The sequence below is a fragment of the Poecilia reticulata genome, chromosome 17, assembly GCF_904066995.2.
Source record: "Poecilia reticulata chromosome 17, P_reticulata-male-v2, whole genome shotgun sequence".
NCBI classification, from domain to species: Eukaryota; Metazoa; Chordata; class Actinopteri; order Cyprinodontiformes; family Poeciliidae; genus Poecilia; species Poecilia reticulata.
In genome coordinates this window covers 4,085,418-4,106,807 of record NC_088846.1, presented here as the reverse complement: position 1 = coordinate 4,106,807, position 21,390 = coordinate 4,085,418, and the positions used below count along the sequence as shown (strand labels likewise).

Here is a 21,390-nt window from a genome sequence, read left to right as displayed (position 1 = left end):
GGGTGGCTAATGTAAGTAGTACCAACAAAAAGGCTCTCAAAAGAATTCATATATGTGAATCTGTGTATGTATTTATTTAATTGACTCCTCTGGTTGTTCATAAATACTTCATTTGTTGTATACTTGCCTCTTTTTCAATAAAAATTCTTATTAAAAAAAGAGAATGTAAGGAGAGGAAACGGAACTGCCGTGTAAACAGACTTCAAAATAAGAGCGTGAATATAAAAGACAGCCTCTTGAAGAATTCTTAACCGTCAGTAACCAAAACTTCAACACAGATGTCAAACTTTATTCAGCTGAAAGTTTACAAAGCAGTCAGGTAAATTAGCACCTTAGAAATTATCTGATAAAATGAATTTAGGGGAATCTAAGTGCACTAAATGTTTTCAGTTAGCAAAACCACTAGAGTGCTAGATAAAAAATTTGCTCCACTGCTAGCACAGTAGCGAAAGTGTGCCCACAACGGTCAGAGAAAGCAGTCGTTGTTACACAGCTCCACAGTTAATCAAGATGACATCTTAATGTAGCAATTAGCTCGACTAGCATGACTGTAGAATATACAGTTTCTGCTTCTCACAGATGTTTTCCATCAATAACATTCATGCAGTGGATGTTAGATCAGCAGTGTTCTCAGCACAATCTGCCAGCTCTCATATGACCTTTTTATATATATTATCATTAAAGGATTTAAAAAAAATAATAAAAAATCGTCCGATTCCGCTCACCAGCCAACTTCTCCGTGCGTGGCTTGTGAAAACTAGACATTCATTATCCGGCTGCTGGTATCTAATGATCTGCATAAAAAGCTAAAATAAAGTTTTTAAGCATGGGGGTTTAAATGGTTTGATAAACTGATATCACTGCCAGTCACATTAGTTTGCTCCACTGAGTTCATTACACAAATGGATGCATCAGCGTTGCATAACATCTGTCCTTCCAAGTTGCGGTTAAAGAGAGAAGGGTTGCCAAATGCTATTTAAAGGTTATTCCTTCTGGAGAAGCCCCCTGTTCATGTAAAATCAGTGTGGCTATTAATTTTTAAAGCTCAGTAAACACTTCAGACATGTGGTTTTAGGTGGCACTTCATGTCACGGCAGAAATGGGAATGTTGCTTGTAAAAGCGTCACCTTCCGGCCCTTGTAAGTGGAGAAAAATAGATGGCCCTAAGTTAGCGCGTGCCCTCCATGCCTGGTGAGGTCTGCTTGTCTCCCAGCAGGACGGAATCTCAATAGACTTTTTTTTTTTTTTTCTTCTTTTTCCACCCAGCGTCAGCGGCTTTCTATCTGCTGGCAGCGAGTCGGCACGATTAAAGGAATTCAATTTCCATCTGTTGCGTGGCGGTATCTGCTTCCAGACACAAGTGGCCCTGTGATGAGCTCTGGGAGAGCCGAGATGTGCTGTCGAATGCCCACGGAGAGGAGGGTGCGTGCGGCCGTTGTCGAGGCATTCGCTGAGCTGACGCAAGACTTTTTAAGCATTCATTTCCTGGCTCGACTCCATTGCTGTCAGTCCCCAGTTTGACTTTGATTGTCATGCTAGACTCTTGCGGCCCACCCACACACGCCCGCTGCTCGGGGACCTGAAGATCTGGTCAGGAATTTGCTCTTGAAAGGACATCGGCCAGGCATTACCAGTCAGTCCTCAGGCGCACACAGCACAGACGTTGATTGCAGCTCAGTTCCCTGCCGGACGTTGTTCATCTTGTTGCTGATACTATATCGGACACTGCTTCAAATGTGTGTGCCATACTTCCTTTAACAACACCCACAGATTGGTAGATTTTGTGCCAATTGGCACAAAAAAGCAGTTTGAGTACTCAGCTGGACCATGACTCATCTCTTATTTTAAAGTCTTTTCCTTGAAGACATATAAGCCCTATTATTCCTCGTCCTTTCTTGTTTTTCTTCTTACACAGCTTTCGGGTTTTGCCTTTGAACTCTCACTGAAACCCTTTGTATCTGTTTTTAGCTCTCTTATGCACTATAAAGGATGCACGAGTCATTTGTTCTCCCTCTGCACCCAGGCATCTGCTACCATAAGCAGCTGGTGGTGTCTGCCGCCTGCACCTCTCTCTGAAGCATGCCGTTTTGAGCAGCTAATGGAGGAGAGCTCGCTGAGGAGATGGGCGTAGGTGCCTGGGATGGATTTGCTGTGGGAGGTTGGACGGCGTAGCGCTAATGGTCAGACGGGGCTTTTGCCGTATTGTTAGAAACAGGCCTTGATTGGGGCCAGGGATTTATGGCCCCTGGTGTGCACTTTGTCTGACAGAAAATGTGTTTCTGCAAAGTGGCGCGCACAGCGGCAACTGGAGCCGGCTCAGCCGTTCGCTGCCGTCGCAGGATGACAGACAGGCTAATCGGGGTGTTATGGACGGTTTCACACCCTCGGTGTAATTGGAGGCTGTTCCAGCAGAGCAAAGCACTCCAGTGCCACCCATCACCCTCTTCCCCCATTTTGATCGCCTCACTCTGATTCCCCCTACTTCTGCTCCTCACAAAGGCAACCCGTCACCCCACATTTCTCTCCTTTCCCTTCACATTTTAAACCGCGGTGCAAAAATATAGACTGTTATGCTTCAGAATGAAACCGAACAAATCTGAACCAAACCGTAAGTGGTGTGTCAACCTCTAAACTCCCAGTTATTTGTCCGACGTACCGCCTAAACCTTTTATGACTGTAATTGTACCTAAGATGAGATGCGACAACCAGCTGGCAGGTGGTAAATGAGTCATGATCACATTGTAATTTCTTTGGGAATTACGAGTTCGACAGAAGCCATCCCTTATGCTCTTTCTTGGTGCTTTCTGTACGCTTACATTAAAATTTTATTGTAGAGAAACAACATCATCTGGGCTAATTGTTGCACATTTCTTCACCAATGGTTTCCAATGTTGACTTCTGTAAAGGAGGAGTTTAATCAAACCTTGTTGACCTTACACCCCCACCACACTATTCCATGTCAATCACGTAGAAAGACACACTTCCTTAAGTAAAAAACATTCCTTCATCGACCTTCGTGCACATTAGATATCATCACTGGCTAAGTCTATCTCCATCCATTTTCTGTACACCCTTGTGTGGGGTCGGGAGGGTTGCTGGTGCCTATCTCCAGCGAACGTTCCGGGTGAGAGGCAGGGTACACCCTGGACAGGTCGCCAGTCTGTCACAGGGCAGCTAAGCCCATCTGTAAATGTAAAAAAAAAATGCACAAGTGGCATGGCTATAAAATTAATTCAGGTCCATCTGAAACTTACCAGACATAACATTTGTTTATGTAGTTGCTCTGTCTGCACTGATGAAGATTAAATCACCTCAAAATCCTGAGTTCTTGTGGCGACTCCAACTGAGTGGCAGCTCAACCTACTTCCTGATTAACTTGGCGAATAATTATTTAACCACTCGGGTTCAGTTTTAAAGTTTTGAACTTCTATCCCTAAATTGTTCTTTAGATATGACCTAAAATAAAACAAAATGTGATGTTACTGCAAAAGTAGCATACCTTACCATGGCCCAGTTCTATACCGTTGATCTACACACAAACACACTACACAATTAAAGTCATACACACACTTCAAAGAGATTTTTTGCTACACCAACAGACATTTCCAGATTAGAACAGTTTTATTATACTTCACACACTTATTTTTAATCTTAAGTGTTGAGCAGGGTTGTATCCCCCAGATTTTGCCATGTTGCGTTTGTGTGTAAACTGTGTTGTTCCCAGTTAACTTCCTGCTACTTCCTGACTGCAACATCTCATTATTGGATTTTTTTTATTTGTACGATTTTTTTTTTCAAGCTCATGTTGAAACTGTTGACTTTACGTCAACAAACTCAACATGCCAATGTGGTGATCTTTCAACCTATAGTATCAAACAAAAAGAAGCTTGAGAGAGTACAAACAGTTTTGCACAAACCTAAAGGTGAAAACTCAAATGGGGTTTGATTTTGTGTCAAACCCCATCACAAATAAACAATAAGAAACCGTCTCCCGTAGTTATGAGTGATGAAAATGTTCCATTTAGAGAAGAATGATTTGTCGAAAATCTTGTGTTGCAAGCCGTCTACTGGCGAGATTTGTTAGTGAATTTGACGGAGTTTAAAAAAATTCTCCTTCTTGTGGTTTTATTTATTTCTTTAAATAGTCAGTAAAGACTTGATATAATTGTTTAAGAAATTTATTCTTAATTATATATTCATTTACAAGATAAAAGCCCTAAATTTACTCTAAAACTTCCCTTCCCAGTTGTAGAAAACAAGTTAATGTTTGAAGATATTTCTGTGTCTATGGAACACCAACTGATCAAAAATCATCACAGAGAAAATAGACGTTGAGGTCAAATACGGTGCAATCTAATGCAGCTAATCTAAAATCCAACTCAGATCCATTCAGTTCATTTCAATACAAATCAATTAAACAGTTTTAACTGATCCAATTACAGCCCTGACCTACATCTACTGTAAATGTAGGAGCTGAGATGAGGTAGTGTTCCCAGAGTATGAGCTGTACAGGGAGATGGAATAAAATACACCCAAGCTCATGTGAATCTAGTGGGATTATAACTAATCCTCAAATCTTAGGTTTTCATATTTCACCAATTATAGATACATTACGTGCCCATTTTCCACATTACAAAACAGTGCAATAGTATTGTTCTATTTACTCACCAAGGTTCTTTTTTGTAGGGATTTTATGGCATTTATGACAATCTAATGCTGCTAACGAGTATGTTACTGGTATCAAGGAGCCCCAAGAATAGACTTGCTCTTCAGTCCACAGTATGTTCCTCCACATCTCTCTATTGTAGTCTGTAGATTTTTATTAACCCTAAAATTGCTCAAATTGGTCTAATTTTGTGAAAACCTTTCCATAAAAGTTTTTGTGCTAGGACAAGGTGGGGTTTTTTTTGGTCATATTGAAATGTATATTTCGCAAAACTGCAATGGAAACACTTTTTTAGCATTACGAGTCACGTGATCAACAGTCGGATGTTACTACTGGTGAAAACGACAAAGATGATGACAGGAAATAGTAGGAGGATGATGTTTTTTGTTTTTTTTCCAGATAGATGCACAGTTCATAAGTTTGGTCATTAAACATGTTGAATTCATTCCTCTAAAAACGGCGAGCACAGTTTTCTCAAAACACTGCTTATGCAGCCGCTCTCAAGTGTAAGGCACTTATCGCTCCAACGCCTGAATAAAATGTCAACGCCTCCTGTGATGGTTGATGAGCCATCACATCATTCATCCAGCACCATGGATGAATGGTGAATAGATTTCATGTAACTGTTTACATCCATTGCTGCCATGGTTTTTTTAATGACATATCGCATGAACAAAAGTGTGATTTTAATAGTTTCTTATTTAATAGAAACATTGCAATTGCGAAATTGTGGGGTTTTTTGTTGTTTTACATTAGCAGACTATTGACAAAGATTTGCACATATTTGCAATGTCAGCAAGCTGGTGTGTTTTTTGACTAGTTGTAACTCCTTCAGCACCTAATGTTTTTTGTTTCGTTTTGGGTTTTTTTTACCCACAATGGATTAAAAACCAAACCAAGCCAACTTGCAGATGGCTCGGCTCAACATAGTTAACCATTTGCTGCAGCATCACTGCTACCACGCACAGAAGACTGCACTTGGATACAACACTTAGTTGAATGTTACATATATTCTGTACATATACATATTGATACTGTATTTGCTCATTTGGATGTATGCTGAAGACACACTCTACAAGACCAGAGTGATTTGTTATTTTATCCCAGCTCTGCAAGAAGAAAATAATGTTAATCTGTTTTTGGCTTGGAAGTTCTTACAGCATTGAAAACCACAACACGGGAAAGTTTAAATGAGTTTCATTGCTAATTATCTGAAAGTGCAAGATGGGCAGCAACGGTGTCCTCAGCGCGGCTTTACGGTTGGACTCTGTGAAGATGATTGTTTGATGAGTTACTGGCACAGAAAACAGGAAGTATTGCCTACTTTTACGTTGAAGAGTCAGTTCTTCAACGTCAGTTAACTCACAGCTGTCTTTTGTTAGACTCCCTCTAGTGGTCTGGAGCACTTCCGTTTTCAGCACTTCTTGTTTGCATCTCTCTCTCTCTCTCTTTGTTTGCAGCATTCGCTTTTTGTTTGCCTCTCTCTTTTTGTTTGCTGCATTTTATTTGTGCATTTTATTCTTTTCTCTGTTGCTGCGCATTTGCACCTGTCGGCCACCGTACCAAACCGTATCAAATGCTTTGTCCACTTAGTCAGACAGTTAATTTGCGCGGCCACCGCACATCTGAAAAACGTGTCCAGAAATTCGACCAACCAAAATAGTTTCTGTGTCCCCTTGCTAAAAACTAAGCAGACACGAAATGGAAGAGCTTCTAAAGCCACAATAGCAGCATTGAATTAAATCCGGGTTTAACACATACAGGGTCGGAGCAGAATTTGCTTTAGGGGCTTCTTTTGTTGCTAAAAACATCAGCACCTCTAACAGCTTCTGTGTTAGATGTAGTGAAATCTAGGACGGGGAGTAGTTTAATTGGCAAACCTAAAAGCAATACATTATAACGGCAGTTTACTAATTTATATTTGTGAACAACCGGAGCTGAAACTCAAAGATTAAACTCACAGCATCAGATGGTTGCTATGGTAACAAACCTGACTATGAGTATTGTTCTTTGAACTTTTACAAAGTAAACTTGGGAGCTCCTTAAAATCTTACGTATAAATGTTAAATTTGAAATCTTTTGATTTAGGTATGCTGAAACCATTATGTCAAATTTAGCAGCATTGATAATCTCAATAAACAAATGTTACATTTATATATCTGTGGTCTGTTAAAATATTAGCATTTATGAGGCCCTGAAGCCCTGGGAGGCCTGATGGAACCGCTGACTTAATTTGGATTTAAGAAAAGTGGAAATAATTTATATTTATTTTAATTTTATTTCTTGATTAGCTGTTTTTAAGACTAGTTGTGGGTTTATATTAGCAGTTCACTGGTGATGTTTTCCCATAATTACCCAGTGATATATTTACTTTTCCTGTCTACTTAACATCTTTTAATACAAAAACACGGTGGACCGCTGGTGGACCGCCTCAGCGCCCTGACCATATTCTAAGCCCTGGCTTAGAAAGTTTTCTGGGGGAAACCCTGTTTCAGAAGTTTTCTAGTTGCCCTGCTGAGGTAGTGACATCAATTTGTGACATCACACAAATTGATGTCACAAAGAGAATTGATGTCACAAAGAGAAAAAAAGGCAATTCCTAACAGAGAAATAGATTGAGCAGTTTTTTGATTTGACCAGACAAAGCATCAAGAATGAGTGAGAGCAGCACCGCAATGTCTTCTCAGAAGGAACCACAACCGACCTTACCAAGAGAGGCAGAGAAGCTTGAAAGAATCTTGAAAAGCGTCAGCATGATATCTCTTGAGAAACAAACCCTCAATAAAACAATAGAGGACATGAAAAATCAAATTGCCAAAATGGAACATGCTCTACAGGAAAAAGATGAACTGCTTCGGGAAACGGACAAGTTACTTCAGAAAAAAGATGAAGAGCTAAAAAGCAAGTGCGAAGCAAACGCAACCCTGATGCAGGAGAACGCGACCTTGAGGCAACAGAGCAAAATTTATGAGCAAATGAGCGACATTTTTCAGCGCAAAAATGAAGACTTAGAGCAAAAAAGCACGGCAGACAAGCTGAGGAGCGACACGCTGGAGGAGACCATGTTCCATCTGCAGGACGATCACCGCCAACATTTGAGAGAATTACGCGCCCTTGAACGAGACTTCGAGCGCTTGACCGCGGCAAGCAATGTCTTGACGCAGCAGAATTCCCACTTATGGAATCGTAAAGCAACCATGCAGAAAAAAATCAACACCTTGAAGCAGAATATTAGAACCTTGGAGCAGGAAAACACCATATTGGAGGAGGAAAACACGACCTTAGAGCAGGAAAACACCAACTTGGAGCAGGAAAACACTGCCTTGAAGCAGGAAAACACTGCCTTGAAGCAGGAAAACACCAACTTGGAGCAGGAAAACACTGCCTTGAAGCAGGAAAACACTGCCTTGAAGCAGGAAAACACCATCTTGGTGCAGGAAATCACTGCCTTGGAGTGTATAAATACCGACCTGCAGATTGAAGTGGAAGAGCTTAACCAAAGGCTGAGGGAGAGAGAGGAGCAGCAGAACCAGCAGCCATCTGAGAGTCAGGAGAGTCAGTCAGTTTCAGACACGCCACAGGAGCAGCCATCTGTACTCAGACATGTGGTCAGGGGCTTCACTAATACACTTGTGAAAATGTACACAACAGGCACACTGAGGTATTGGGTAGAACTTTAGTACTTCTAAATAAATACAGTGGGGAAAATAAGTATTTAGTCAGTCACCAATTGTGCAAGTTCTCCCACTTAAAAAGATGAGAGAGGCCTGTAATTGACATCATAGGTAGACCTCAACTATGAGAGACAAAATGTGAAAAAAAATTTGAGAAAATCATTTTGTCTGAATTTTAAAGAATTTATTTGCAAATAATGGTGGAAAATAAGTATTTGGTCACCTACAAACAAGCAAGATTTCTGGCTGTCACAGACCTGTAACTTCTTTTTTAAGAGGCTCCTCTTTCCCCCACTCATTACCTGTATTAATGGCACCAGTTTGAAGTCGTTAACAGTATAAAAGACACCTGCCCACAACCTCAAACAGTCACACTCCAAACTCCACTATGGTGAAGACGAAAGAGCTGTCGGAGGACACCAGAAACCGAATTGTAGACCTGCACCAGGCTGGGAAGACTGAATCTGCAAAAGGCAAGCAGCTTGGTGTGAAGAAATCTACTGTGGGAGCAATAATCAGAAAATGGAAGACCTACAAGACCACTACTAATCTCCCTCGATCTGGGGCTCCACGCAAGATCTCAGCCCATGGGGTCAGAATGATCACAAGAACGGTGAGGAAAAATCCCAGAACCACAAGGGGGAATCTAGCGAATGACCTGCAGAAAGCTGGGACCAATGTCCCAGCTTTCTGGGACAACTTGCAGCAACACACTACGACGCCAGGGACTCAGATCTTGCAGTGCCAGACGTGTCCCCCTGCTTAAGCCAGTCCATATACAGGCACGTCTGAAGTTTGCTAGAGAGCATTTGGATGTTCCAGAAGAGTATTGGGAGAATGTCATATGGTCAGATGAAACCAAAGTAGAACTATTTGGTAAAAACACAACTCGTCGTGTTTGGAGGAAAGTGAATGCGGAGTTGCATCCAAAGAACACCATGCCTACTGTGAAGCATGGGGGTGGAAACATCATGCTTTGGGGCTGTTTCTCTTCAAAGTGACCAGGACGACTGATCCGTGTACATGAAAGAATGAATGGGGCCATGTATTGTGAGATTTTGGGTGCAAACCTCCTTCCATCAGCAAGGGCAATGAAGATGAAACGTGGCTGGGTCTTTCAGCATGACAATGATCCCAAGCACACTGCCAGGGCAACAAAGGAGTGGCTTCGTAAGAAACATTTCAAGGTCCTGGAGTGGCCTAGCCAGTCTCCCGATCTCAACCCCATCGAAAACCTTTGGAGGGAGTTGAAGGTCCGTGTTGCCCGCCGACAGCCCCAAAACATCACTGCTCTAGAGGAGATCTGCATGGAGGAATGGGCCAACATGCCAGCAACAGTGTGTGCCAACCTTGTGAAGACTTACAGAAAACGTTTGACCTCTGTCATTGCCAACAAAGGATATACAACAAAGTATTGAGATTAACTTTTGTTATTGACCAAATACTTATTTTCCACCATTATTTGTAAATAAATTCTTTAAAATTCAGACAAAATGATTTTCTCAAATTTTTTTCACATTTTGTCTCTCATAGTTGAGGTCTACCTATGATGTCAATTACAGGCCTCTCTCATTTTTTTAAGTGGGAGAACTTGCACAATTGGTGACTGACTAAATACTTATTTTCCCCACTGTAAGTGTCATGAGGGCTCCAGGCTTCATACTTGATTATTGGTGGCAGGAGAGCTTGAGGCCCGCAGGACTGGGGTGCTATGGGAACTTGACGCCATTGAACTCAGGTCTCCTTCGTCACTAGACAATCAGACTCGCTGGTCTCCGGACTGACCTCCAGGGCTTTGTGGCGAATCCCTTTGGTCTCTCGGCCGACCTTAAGGGTTTTTTGTGTGTCTCGTCGGCCTCCGCATATATATATATATATATATATATATATATATATATATATATATATATATATATATATATATTGCAAACCCTTGCATTTCCAAGGCAAGGGTTTGGTCATTTTCCAAACCCTTGCCTTGGAAAATGATTCCAAGGCAATCATTTTCCAAGAATCTGACTTTGATAGACTGGCATCCTCTGTGTTGTAGCAGCAGAGGAATGGCGAGTGTCCCTTTGCTGGGGATTCTTTCACCCGCAGAGCGATATAGAAGGGAATCCTCTGTAAATGGGGGGCGATGATGTCACGGAGTAGCAAGGCGAGTAGGATTACACAGCTAATCTAGCGGTTCTCAACATGGGCGGTACCGCCCCCCAGGGGGCGTTCAGAGGACGACAGGGGGCGCTGGCGGACATTCTTACAAAAGGGGGGCGCTGGGATGCCTTTGGGGGGCGTTTGGTCGAAGCTAAACTTTACACCTCAAATGCACAACAATGCCAGTTTAGACTTTGAGCAACTTGGTAAAAGTGTATTGTGTAACATTAAATCATGCTTGGCTGCAACTGTATCGATGGCAGCTCTTCTTCTTCTTTGTTAGCTTCTGTTAGCTTCTTGGTGCAGCTCCGTTCTCCTGCTACTGGTAGCTAAAATCACGACACCCTCACTGTGTATCCCTCTGAAAAATGAACCCATTTAAATAAAGAAATCCCTTCATGGTGATACCACGATAGAGAGCGTTCATTTATACTTGTTAACACCGGAGCTGTAAGTGGTCCGGTATGAAACGGGGGTAATAGAACAACACAGCACTTTTAAATTTTAATAATCAGAATGCAGAAATTGTTTCCGTTGTTTTAAAACGTTTATGTCAGCCTGCCTTTTCCACATCGATACGATTCCCGACCGCCCGGCACCTTAGAGGCTTAAAAAAAAACTCTGAAACAGGAAAAGCCGGACATAAAACGGAGCGACGAACTAGATCTGAATTATGGCATAAAAACAGAGAATCTGATGCTGAACAGTGAAAAATCAACACATGATGTTCACATCATGTGTTGATTAGGCGGCGCAGAAGGTGATGAAATTACTGATGATGACCGTCAATAAACGATCAAATAAATCTAGCGACAGGAAAGAAACTAAAGTGGACATAACAATAAACCTAATAAACCAATAGATGATAAAACTAATCAAATAAAACTAAATGGAAATGAATGAAGAACAAAATTCAAGAATAAACTAAGAAACTAAAGTAAATGCAGAGGAATAAACTGGTATGGCAAGACCTTTCGAGCAATAATTAATACAGAAATATTTCCTTTATTACAGAAATAATAAAGGAAATGGTGTCTATTTCCTTTTATCTGGAAATAGACAATATTTCCAGATAAAAGGTAAAATAATATTGTTGAAGTGCCATGGGTTTGTTGAGACCATATCTAGTACTGAGAATAAATATATCTTGGACCATAACAATAAATAACTTATCACTAATTTATGTTTTTAATTAGATTTGATATATTTATTTCTTCAATATATTATTTTTCATGTCAGTGTTAATGTCATGAGGCTGATGACTCCATGACACTTTCAATTTGACTCATTAGGATTTGATTAAGAACCAGATTTGTTCTTTGTAATCTCTGTCCAGTAAAACTATTATTCTATAAATCAATAGACAGGTCTATATAAAGATATAATCCATGTTTCTGTCTCATATTTCTATGGCATTAAAAGGACCTGGAACTTTTGTTTTTCCACTGAAAGCTCTGGTTTGCACAATAAATACCATGTGGGTGACGTTTTATGGATTATACTCTGATGTCCCATTCTCCTGAATGCATCACAGAGCTGCACCACCAGAAACTGACAGAAGCACTGAAGAGAAGAAGAGTTATGATTAATATAGTTACAGTTCTATCCATGGTTTAATGTTGCAGAGCTCAGTCGTTTGCAAATAGTTCCAAGTTTAAACTGGCATGTTGAACATCTTTTATCTGGTCATTTTGTGTAAGATTTAACAACTAGAAAATGGCACAAAATAAGAATATTTTTCCACTCTAATTGGCTGCTGTTAGGCCTACCGATTTTAACTTGAATGTTCATTGTATTTTTCGTAGACGCCTGTGAAAATAATTTCTATTCCCATGACTTTTTTGTTCTCTGGAAAATTATTTTTGATGATAAATACAGAAACAAGTATAAAAATCAAAACATCTACAATAGTGATAGCAATATTAATGATATAATAATAGTCAGTGCAAAGTAGCCTGCAAATTCTTTGGTGGGGGGCGGTAAGGGACCTGGATAAGGGCTAGGGGGGCGCTGGCCTGAAAAAGGTTGAGAAACACTGCGCTGACCATGGGAGAGACGGGGGTTTCATTATCCTCAATCCAATAATCAACGGTCCAGGAATCAGTCCAGGCCAGCAACAGGCAGAACACAATCCGGGTCCAGGTACATGAAGCACGGTTCAGAGTCAGAATCATGTAATGGCTTTAACTGCCTGTAGTGTCCAGCTATGATCAACATTTTCAGTGGCTGAGAAACTAAGGATTGTCGTCATTTTGTAGCTGTAAATAAAGAAGAGCATAAAAATCTCCTATGGAATTTTATCAAATGTCCACTTTGGTCAGAGTTTTTATTATCATTGTGTGGATGAAAGGCCAAAACACAAAAATGTATTTGAAGATATTCGGCTTCTTGTGGACTAGGACTAAATCTCGTCTCGTTCTCGTCAACTCGGTATTGTGACTCGTCTCGTCTTGTGCGTTTTAGGAAATGTTACACCCCTTTATATCACTGAAAATATTTACAGATCCTTGATTAAACAAAAATGTGACCTAACTATAAATAGTTAGGTCCATAAAATAATTGACATCACTGATTGAACTCCACAGTGCTTCAAATTGAACACACACCTTTTAAATGGGCAGTATTTGTGTGTTTTTCAGGCATTTAGTTCTATTCTAAGACACAATCAAGTAACAACATGCTACATATCTCAAATACGACTTAAAATAAATTTTACTTTGTAATTTAACTCTGAAATCTGGCCTATGTCTCTTTAAAAACTCCTGCATTTTCTGAAGTCATCACAACATGACTCCTCTATTAACCCTTTAACAAAATTTTTACCAGCATTGCACTGAAAAATTATACCTCGTATAATTAGCTCAGCAGATGAGTAGTTCCACCAGATGTTTGCTAATTGCTACTAGCTAGTCTGAAGGAGCTGGGTGGGTTAGTTTTGGGGGTTCAAAAAAAGTGGATTTTACATAACACTGCCCCTTTACTGCTGATGAAATCATCAACATTTCGAAACAAATTAATGTTCTTTATGGTGGAAACAATTGGTGGAAATAAAAGCCATTAGATAATGTTATATATTTATGCACCAGATGTAAAAAAAAAAATCTTATTTTCTATGCACTTCAACCTGTTTCAGCAACCAATGTAGTTTAGTTTTTGCCCTAGTGATGACGCTTGCTGTGGCAGCCATCGTTTTCCTCACTTCACTGCAGCAGCAGGGTTTTCTTTTTCCTGCTTCTCCTCCCAGCGCCCCTCACAGCACCAGTCCAAACATCAGGTGGCTTATAAAGCTCCATCATCACTATAACTCATAATGACAGTGCTCTCACTCGCCTCCTCCTCGATCAATTGTTGTAAACAACGTTTTTATACGCTCCCACCGTCTCCTATGTGGTATTCCAACGTGCCACTTGTGTTTTACTGTGCCCGTCGGTGGAGTGCCTGGGAGGACAATAATGTTTGCAGGAAGCTAGTTGCTGTCACGGGAGAAGGAGGCAATTGAAATGAAAGGGATGATTTCAGTTTCATCGGGACATAGAAATATTTAAATCCCTTGCTGGTGGAAACCACAAACTTCTACAAAGAACAGGGGGAAAAACAAGGACAGCAAGCCTGTAGGAGTTTTACAACCAATTACATCAGACTGAAAAAACGGAGAAGCAAGGAGGAATAAGATTTCCTTTTGTCACTAACTTCCTTTCCCCCCAGATTAACTGTGGCCCATGTTACTGAGAAGCTTTTACCAGCTGCCTGATCAAAAGCCAGGGTCTTCAGAGATGGGCTGTGTTTTCCTTTTACTTTGTTCCAAATAGCCATACCTCGAACACTTTCACATTTTACTTCAGTAAATTTAAAGAGGATTTTATGTGACAAACTAACAAAATGGTGTTCAGGAAAGTGGTTCATGGTTTTCAAAATATTGGAGAAAAAAAATCAAAAGGCAACGTGGATGTAAATATATCGTTAGGCACAATTTAATCTAAGGGTGTTTTGACACCTGTTCATTCGGCTCTGTTTAATTGGGAAACAAAACTGTTACATTTTCAGCCGTTTCATGCTGCACTGTGTCAAACAAGCCAAACCTTTTGAAAAACCTGTTCTGCCCCTCGCCTGTGGTGGCGCTGCACCAAGAACCACTAAAGGAAAAGATATGAAAACCTCTGAAGAAGACAATGAGGCCAACTTCTTTCTTCACAAAATGTAAACAACAATGGAATGGTTAGTGGTTGTAAAATTTTTGTATAAAACACAATCCATTTCTTCCGCTAGCGGTAGACTTGCGTGTTGGTTTTGGTTGAATTTACCCAGAATGCCCTGTACTAGTCCGCTTCCTGCTTTTTTAGTGGTCTTTGGTCTACTTGGCATGTGAACTGCGTCAGTCCAATTTCACTTTAACTGAACCGAGTGTTGAGTTTTTTTAGGTGAACCAGAGTATCTAGTATCTGAGAATCTGTAGGTAGACATGTTTACAGACACTTGCTGTCAATCCGATTGAGCTCGAGCTAACTTACAAAGATGAATGGGGGGAAAAAATGTGCAAAGCTGGCAGAGCAATGCCTCTAGAGACTTCCAGTCATAATCACAGTCAAGCGGGGTTATACAAAATAACAGAGGAGTTTGGATGCTCCACCTTTCGTAATCCTCTGTTTAGAAAATCTTGAAAACCCTCAATAATTTTCATCCACTACAACAACATCGGGCTGCTCTGTGTGGCCGTACGGTGGCAAACTGTGGAAAAGCTCAAGAAGCATGAACACTTTTTGCAAGGCACTGTAAGACTCCACTTTTTATCAGCATGTGTGCTTCTTTTTTTCCTTTCATTTCCTCCTCTCATTTCCCTCCTCGCGCCTGTGTCTTTTCTCCTCAGAACAATGTTGGCAGCGTCACCAAACTGCCTGGCTTCCACTTCACAGTTTATTAGACAGAATACAGATAAGAACATGACAAACAGCTGCGTTGCGGGCTTGTCTGTGTTTGCACAGCACCTTATTAACGACTTATCTGGGTTACTAAATATTCAGCTCCCCCCGCACTGAGACCGCGGCCCCCCGCTGAGTGCAGATCACTGGATTTGCGAGCTGACATCTACGTGGTTTCCTCCTTTGCTTCTGCTCGGATGGTGAAGCAGCTCACCAGAATGATTAATCGGGTTCTTCTTTTCTTAGACTCGTGGCTGTGTTCTTCCCGTCAAGACTCCGTCGGTCCAACACAATGGATTACATTCCTGCTGGTTTGGGGCTTTGTTAAACAGATTAGGCGTCAGTGAGCTCCTTCATGTCGGTGTGCACAGGCTGCTGAGGACTTGCAGACTCCTAATCTTCCTATTTTGGGGCATCTCCTTAAAGTTTTCTAAAATTGAATAGAAACAACTTGAGCCTTAATGTAATAGAACTTTCTTGCTTGGCCGATTTTAATAAGGAAATTTAAGTGATGTCTGGTTCAGATGACAAGATTTTAAAATTGTAGGATTATTTTCAAAAACTGAGAGACTCCACACATGACTGTGAAAAATGATAGATTAAAAAGGTTTTAAAAGGGTAGAGTGTCTTCTCGGGGTCGGGGAGGAGGGCTTGCCCCAAGTGGAGGAGTTGAAATTTCTCAGGATCTCTTTTGCAAATGAGGGAAAAATAGGGGGAAAAAAGTGCAGCATCTGCAGTGAAGCAGGCGCTGTACCGGTCTGTCGTGGTGAAGAGAGAGCTGAGTCAAAAAGTGAAGCTCTAGGTTTACCGGTCAGTCTACGTTTTCCCCCTCATCTCTGGTCATGAGCTTTGGGTAGTGACCGAAAGAACAAGGTTGCAGACACAAGTGGCAAAAATGAGTTTCCTCTGCGGGGTGTCTGAGCTCTCTCTAAGCAATAGGGTGAGAAGCTCAGTCATCCAGGAGGGACTCATAGTAGACCCTCTTCACATTGAGAGGAGCCAGTTGAAGTGGGTCAGGTATCTGGTTAGGCCCCAGACCTTGGTAAGGTATTCTAGGCACGTCCCACCAGGAAGAGACCCAGAGGAAGACCCAGGACAGACCGGAGGAACTGTGTTTCTCTCCTGACTTGGGAATGCCTTGGAATTCGCCCGGAGGAGCTGGAACAAGTGTCTAGGGAGAGGGAGGTCTGGGCCTCCTTGCTTTGGCGATTGCCTAAGCAAGGAGGCAGTAGCCTAAGCAAGACTACCGTAGCATCCTTTAAATTATCGGAAGGGGAAGATTGACTTAGTGAATAAGAGTAATCCACCACAGCAGGGCCTCTCAGTGGTCACTCTAGGCTGCAAGTCTCCCCTCGGTGGTGGAGGTTTGGACGTCCAACAGGGTTCAGAGTTCGTGCCTCTGAACTCTCGCCAGAGGCCATTGGATGCCTCTGCTAAGGCATCCAATGCCTCTGCTATGGCAGAGGCCATTTGCTTAATAAGTCAGAACTTATTAAGCAAATGTGTTTCCATCTCCACTTTGGCACATTAACTCTTTTTTTGGAAACGGTATAAACAATCTCAAGAGAGCTTTTAAACTTTATGCGAAATTAAGGAAGTTATTTCAACTTTAGCTGTTTCCGTTAACCTTTTCTAACACAGTACTTCCAAATGGACATAAAAAACCTCTGATGGAAACGCGATTAATGTTGTGTCTGACATCTTTTCACTTTGACATTAACACTGTAGATGAAACTTGAACATTTATTTAATGACTGATGGCCTCCCAGTTAATATCCCCTCCAGTAATACAGGATGACATTTAAAGAAATCGAAGTCTGACCCTTTTTAGAGATTGTAATATCTGTGTTTTTATAACCTGACAACTTATGAGCACAGTATCAGACTTTTGTCTCCCTTTAGTCTGTCATCTCTCCTGTGGCCTTCAGCCTGGTGCTTGTGTGGAGGCAAGAAATGCAGGAGCCGCAATTGGCTGAGCATGATGGCATGAACAGGGACACTCGTCTTTCCCTGTGAATATTTGTTATTGTTGCAACTTTGCCAGGCGCCAGGCCTCTGTGCAAATCTGTGACTTGTACCAAACAAACACGATGACTCCCTTCATAAAACTGCTGAGTCACTTTCAGCACAAAATGAAATATGTCTAAAGGCACAAAACAGATAGATTTTATAAATCTGTACTAAATAAAATAATTTATTTCTGATGGAGGTAGTCGAAGAAACCGATGGAGCCGATTGTAGCTATGGCAACCGCGTTTCTGTGAGCCTGCACCAACACGGCTGTCATTACTATGTAGCACCACTATCAGTGGATGAATGTGAGTCCACTATAAGGGCTTTGGAGTCCTCGGATTTGTGTTGTAGTGTTGTACAAGTGCAGGCCTTTTACTGTATGATTTTGAAAGCTAAGGAAATGACATTAAAATATTCAGACTTTAGAGCAAAATTAATCATCTAGTTTTTGCAAAGAAAAAAAATCTCTTGTAGAAAGAGGTGAGTGAGTCCTTCCCATAAATATGGGAAATGAAGAAAGATATGTAACCCGCTTAAAAATATAAAGTACTTAGTTTGAAGCTATACAATACATTTTAAAAGCCCTGTTCCATTTGTGCCTTTCTGTAGATACTCAAATATTTAGATACTGTATAAAACCAGACAGAGAAACTGCTAAAACAACCCTTTGTTGTCTTTATAGATAGAAACTGGGGCTGGGACTTTTAATTAATGATGTTTAAGTTGTTAAAAAATACTTACGCCATCAATTGCAATTTTTATTTTATTTTATTTTATTTTATTTTTTTACGTACAAAAGTTATGAGCCAGAACCTTTGTATTCACATGTTTCCAGTACACCTATAAATCTAACGCACAAGTGACATCCACTAAAAATGACAAAGCGACTTCTGTTGGCCCCCTTCAGGTTCATTTTTGCTTCTGAAAATGATCTGCTGGAAACTCTTATTGTGTTAAAAGCATTTAGCCTATCAATGAAGCAATTCAATTCTAAAAGAGCATCTCAATACTAAACATGTAGCAACAGCACAGATGTCCCAACGCTAATGTCAGCATTCACATTTCTAAAAAAGTTCCATGAATGACCAGAGGTTCCTGAAGAACTAGAAAGCTGATTGGGTAGAATAGCACATTGGTCCAATCTGATGGTTGGAGAGCCTGAACAACAAATTAGAAACAATAAATTTCTTTGTTATTGAGCATTTTGAATTAGAAATGTATTTTGTTGATGCATGACTTTCGATTAAAATGTGGTTAACCACAAGCAATAATAACAGGCCCTCGATTAAAATTTTTAATACAGTCCCACCACTATTAGAAACTCTTCTAAGATGTGTTTTTAGGGGCCACATGTGGCAGACCCCTGCTCTAGGCCAACAAGCAGCCAAGAACCTCTGCTTTTATAGAGCTGCTCATATTTGCTGTTGTTCAAATACTATTGCTACTTTTAATGCTAAACCTCATAGAAACCCAAAGGGTCCAGTTAATTTCTTCCATTTTGGCTTCATTTCTGCTTAAAAAACAAAGTACAACACCTTTCATCTCTTTTTGTACAGTTGAGCTGAGATTTAAATCATTTCAGTAGACAATAACGACCAGATATAACCCAATGTGTAAATCACATTTGACATCGGTACCTCTTTTTTTTTTTTCTTTTGCTCTGACTTTTTCTGTCTCAGACGAAGTAAAACGCAGAAACCTCAAATCAAGCATGGACAAAAAGCTGGACTGTGAACGGACAGGAAGATTTGCCTGAGCTGTTCAGACTGACAGAAGTTTGACTGTAAAAGCAGAGGGAGGAGATCTTTTCAGTGGAAACAAGAAGCGAGATCTGTTCACAACCTGCAGTGACCTCTGGTTGGTTGGTGCGCAGATGATTTGTCAGAGATGCAAACCACAAACTTACGTCTTCAGACTTTTAATGATCTAATGCTAAATCCAGTACATCAGCATTAGATTAGATGGAGGAGACAAAAGACAAAAGGATAAATCTTCTCGGGTGTTTTTGTTTTTTGCAGAACTGCCCCGTGTAACACACTTGTCACTTTGTGAAACAGATTTTCCTCCCGTCCCTCCCACTCAGCATTGGCCCACGGATAGCCATCGTTTGCTCCGTCTAACAGAGTGTCGAGCTTTCCCCGGACTCCTGTGTATGCATTATTAATTATTTGTTACAGGGCAGTCGGATAAAGAGGGAAGAGTGACAATCTCGTTTGTATCTTTGCAATCCAATCCGCTCTGTTACAACGGAGATTTGATGTCACACTTGGAAATAAAATCCTTGGAGAGGGGAAAAAAAAAACAAAGCGCTCTATTTTAGTTCAAATCCTACTCCATATGCCTTCCTCTGTCTCAAGCTCTTTCATCTTCATTCATCTGTTGATCTGACTGTAGTATTTCACATGTTTTTTGCCGAAGGCGTTTAGCAGTGACAGCCATTCCTGCTGGGACTGCTTCTCTCTCTCTTTTTCTACAAAAGAGATTTATTAGCTCTTCCTCAATCATTGCTCACATATTTTCTTTTTACTCTCTGCCAGAGAATGCGTGGCCAGTAGCCTCTGCTTAGTCATGGAGGATGCTTGCCAAGACAAGAGCAGTTCCAGCCAATCCATTGTGTAACTTGTCAGACCTACCGTTTCTGGACAAAGCAGAGGAACGTTAGATCGGTTCGTCCATAAAACCTCGTCGTCTGGTGGCTGTTTCCGATGAATCGGCCTCAATAGGCAGTTTCTCTACGGTTTCTGTTCAAACAGACATTACTGGCTTAACAGAACCATGCAGTCAGATAGGAGACATGTTGGAAGAGAAAGTGAGAAGCAACTTAGGCCATGATGATTATCTTGTCTATCTCCACCATACCATATTAGTTGCATTTAGCTGTGTAATCTTGAGCCTATGTAATGGGCTATAGATTTTTGTGCAGAAGCTGAACGTAATGACCACATGTCTAATAATGTTTCAGTCGACCCTTGCTGATAAAACATCGACTTTCCCTGTTAAAACATGGACACTATCTAACTCTAACCCGTTAGTAGCAGATCCTAAAGTGCAACGTCAGCAGGGTTGCAAAATTTCCAGGAATTTTCAAATTTTGAAACTTTCCTTGGAAATTGATGAGAATTTGCGAGGATTAAAGCTGCAGTATGTAACTTTTATAAAATACATTGTATCTGGTCAGAAACAACCAGTCAGAGCCAGGAGGCGTGACTTAGCGCAATCAATCACACTGGTGTACATGCTGCTCAGTGCGCTAACAGTGGAGAAACAACTTACTTCTAGGTTCCATGAAGCTGGATAAACAGGAACATTGTTTATTCACTTTGATTTGTATTTGGACAGTCAATGACCACAAAGTACCAAAAGTTTCACCAGACTCTTTGTTATAAAATTGCTTAACCCTTGTGCGTGCGAGGACTGAGGCAAACATAGAGGACTATGGCAAATGATACAAGTTTTATGTGTGTGGGGTCTTATTTTGTTCACTTTACTAGGCTGCATTAAAACTCTGGGTAACGCTTTATTTGAAGGGGGTGAATAAGATTGACATGACACTGTAATAAACATGACATAACACCTGTCATGAACATGAATAAGCCTTCATGAATATTTATGACTGTTGTCATAAAATGTCATTCAGTAAATTATGACACTTTTAATACAAAGTTGACATTATTCAAAATGTCTTTATTATGACAATTTGACATTAACCAAGAAATTATTACTGATATAAATTTGTTATAAAAGTATTATTGATTGCACTTTAAAAATTAGGTAACTTTATGTTATTAAAGGTAAAGTTTAAACAGTAATGATTTCTTGGTTAATGTCAAGTTGTCATAACAAAGACATTTTGAATAATGTCAACTTTCTATTAAAAGTGTCATAATTTACCGAATGATGCTTTATGACAACAGTCATAAATATTTATGAAGGCTTATTCATGTTCATGACATGTGTTATGTTTATG

At 40.6% G+C, this 21,390-nt stretch overlaps 2 protein-coding genes across 2 annotated transcripts in view; both read left to right on the top strand.

Moving 5' to 3' along the window:
- hs2st1a (heparan sulfate 2-O-sulfotransferase 1a) overlaps nucleotides 1-21,390 on the top strand; it is a 47,639-nt gene that overhangs the window by 7,322 nt on the left and 18,927 nt on the right. The gene's annotated exons all lie outside the window — the stretch shown is intronic.
- LOC145548053 (uncharacterized) overlaps nucleotides 628-21,390 on the top strand; it is a 28,528-nt gene continuing 7,765 nt past the window's right edge. Inside the window, exon 1 of the mRNA XM_081598516.1 lies at nucleotides 628-8,274. Coding sequence (XP_081454642.1) covers nucleotides 7,321-8,274 — 954 coding nt within the window. The 5' untranslated portion in view covers nucleotides 628-7,320. The remainder of the gene's footprint in view (nucleotides 8,275-21,390) is intronic.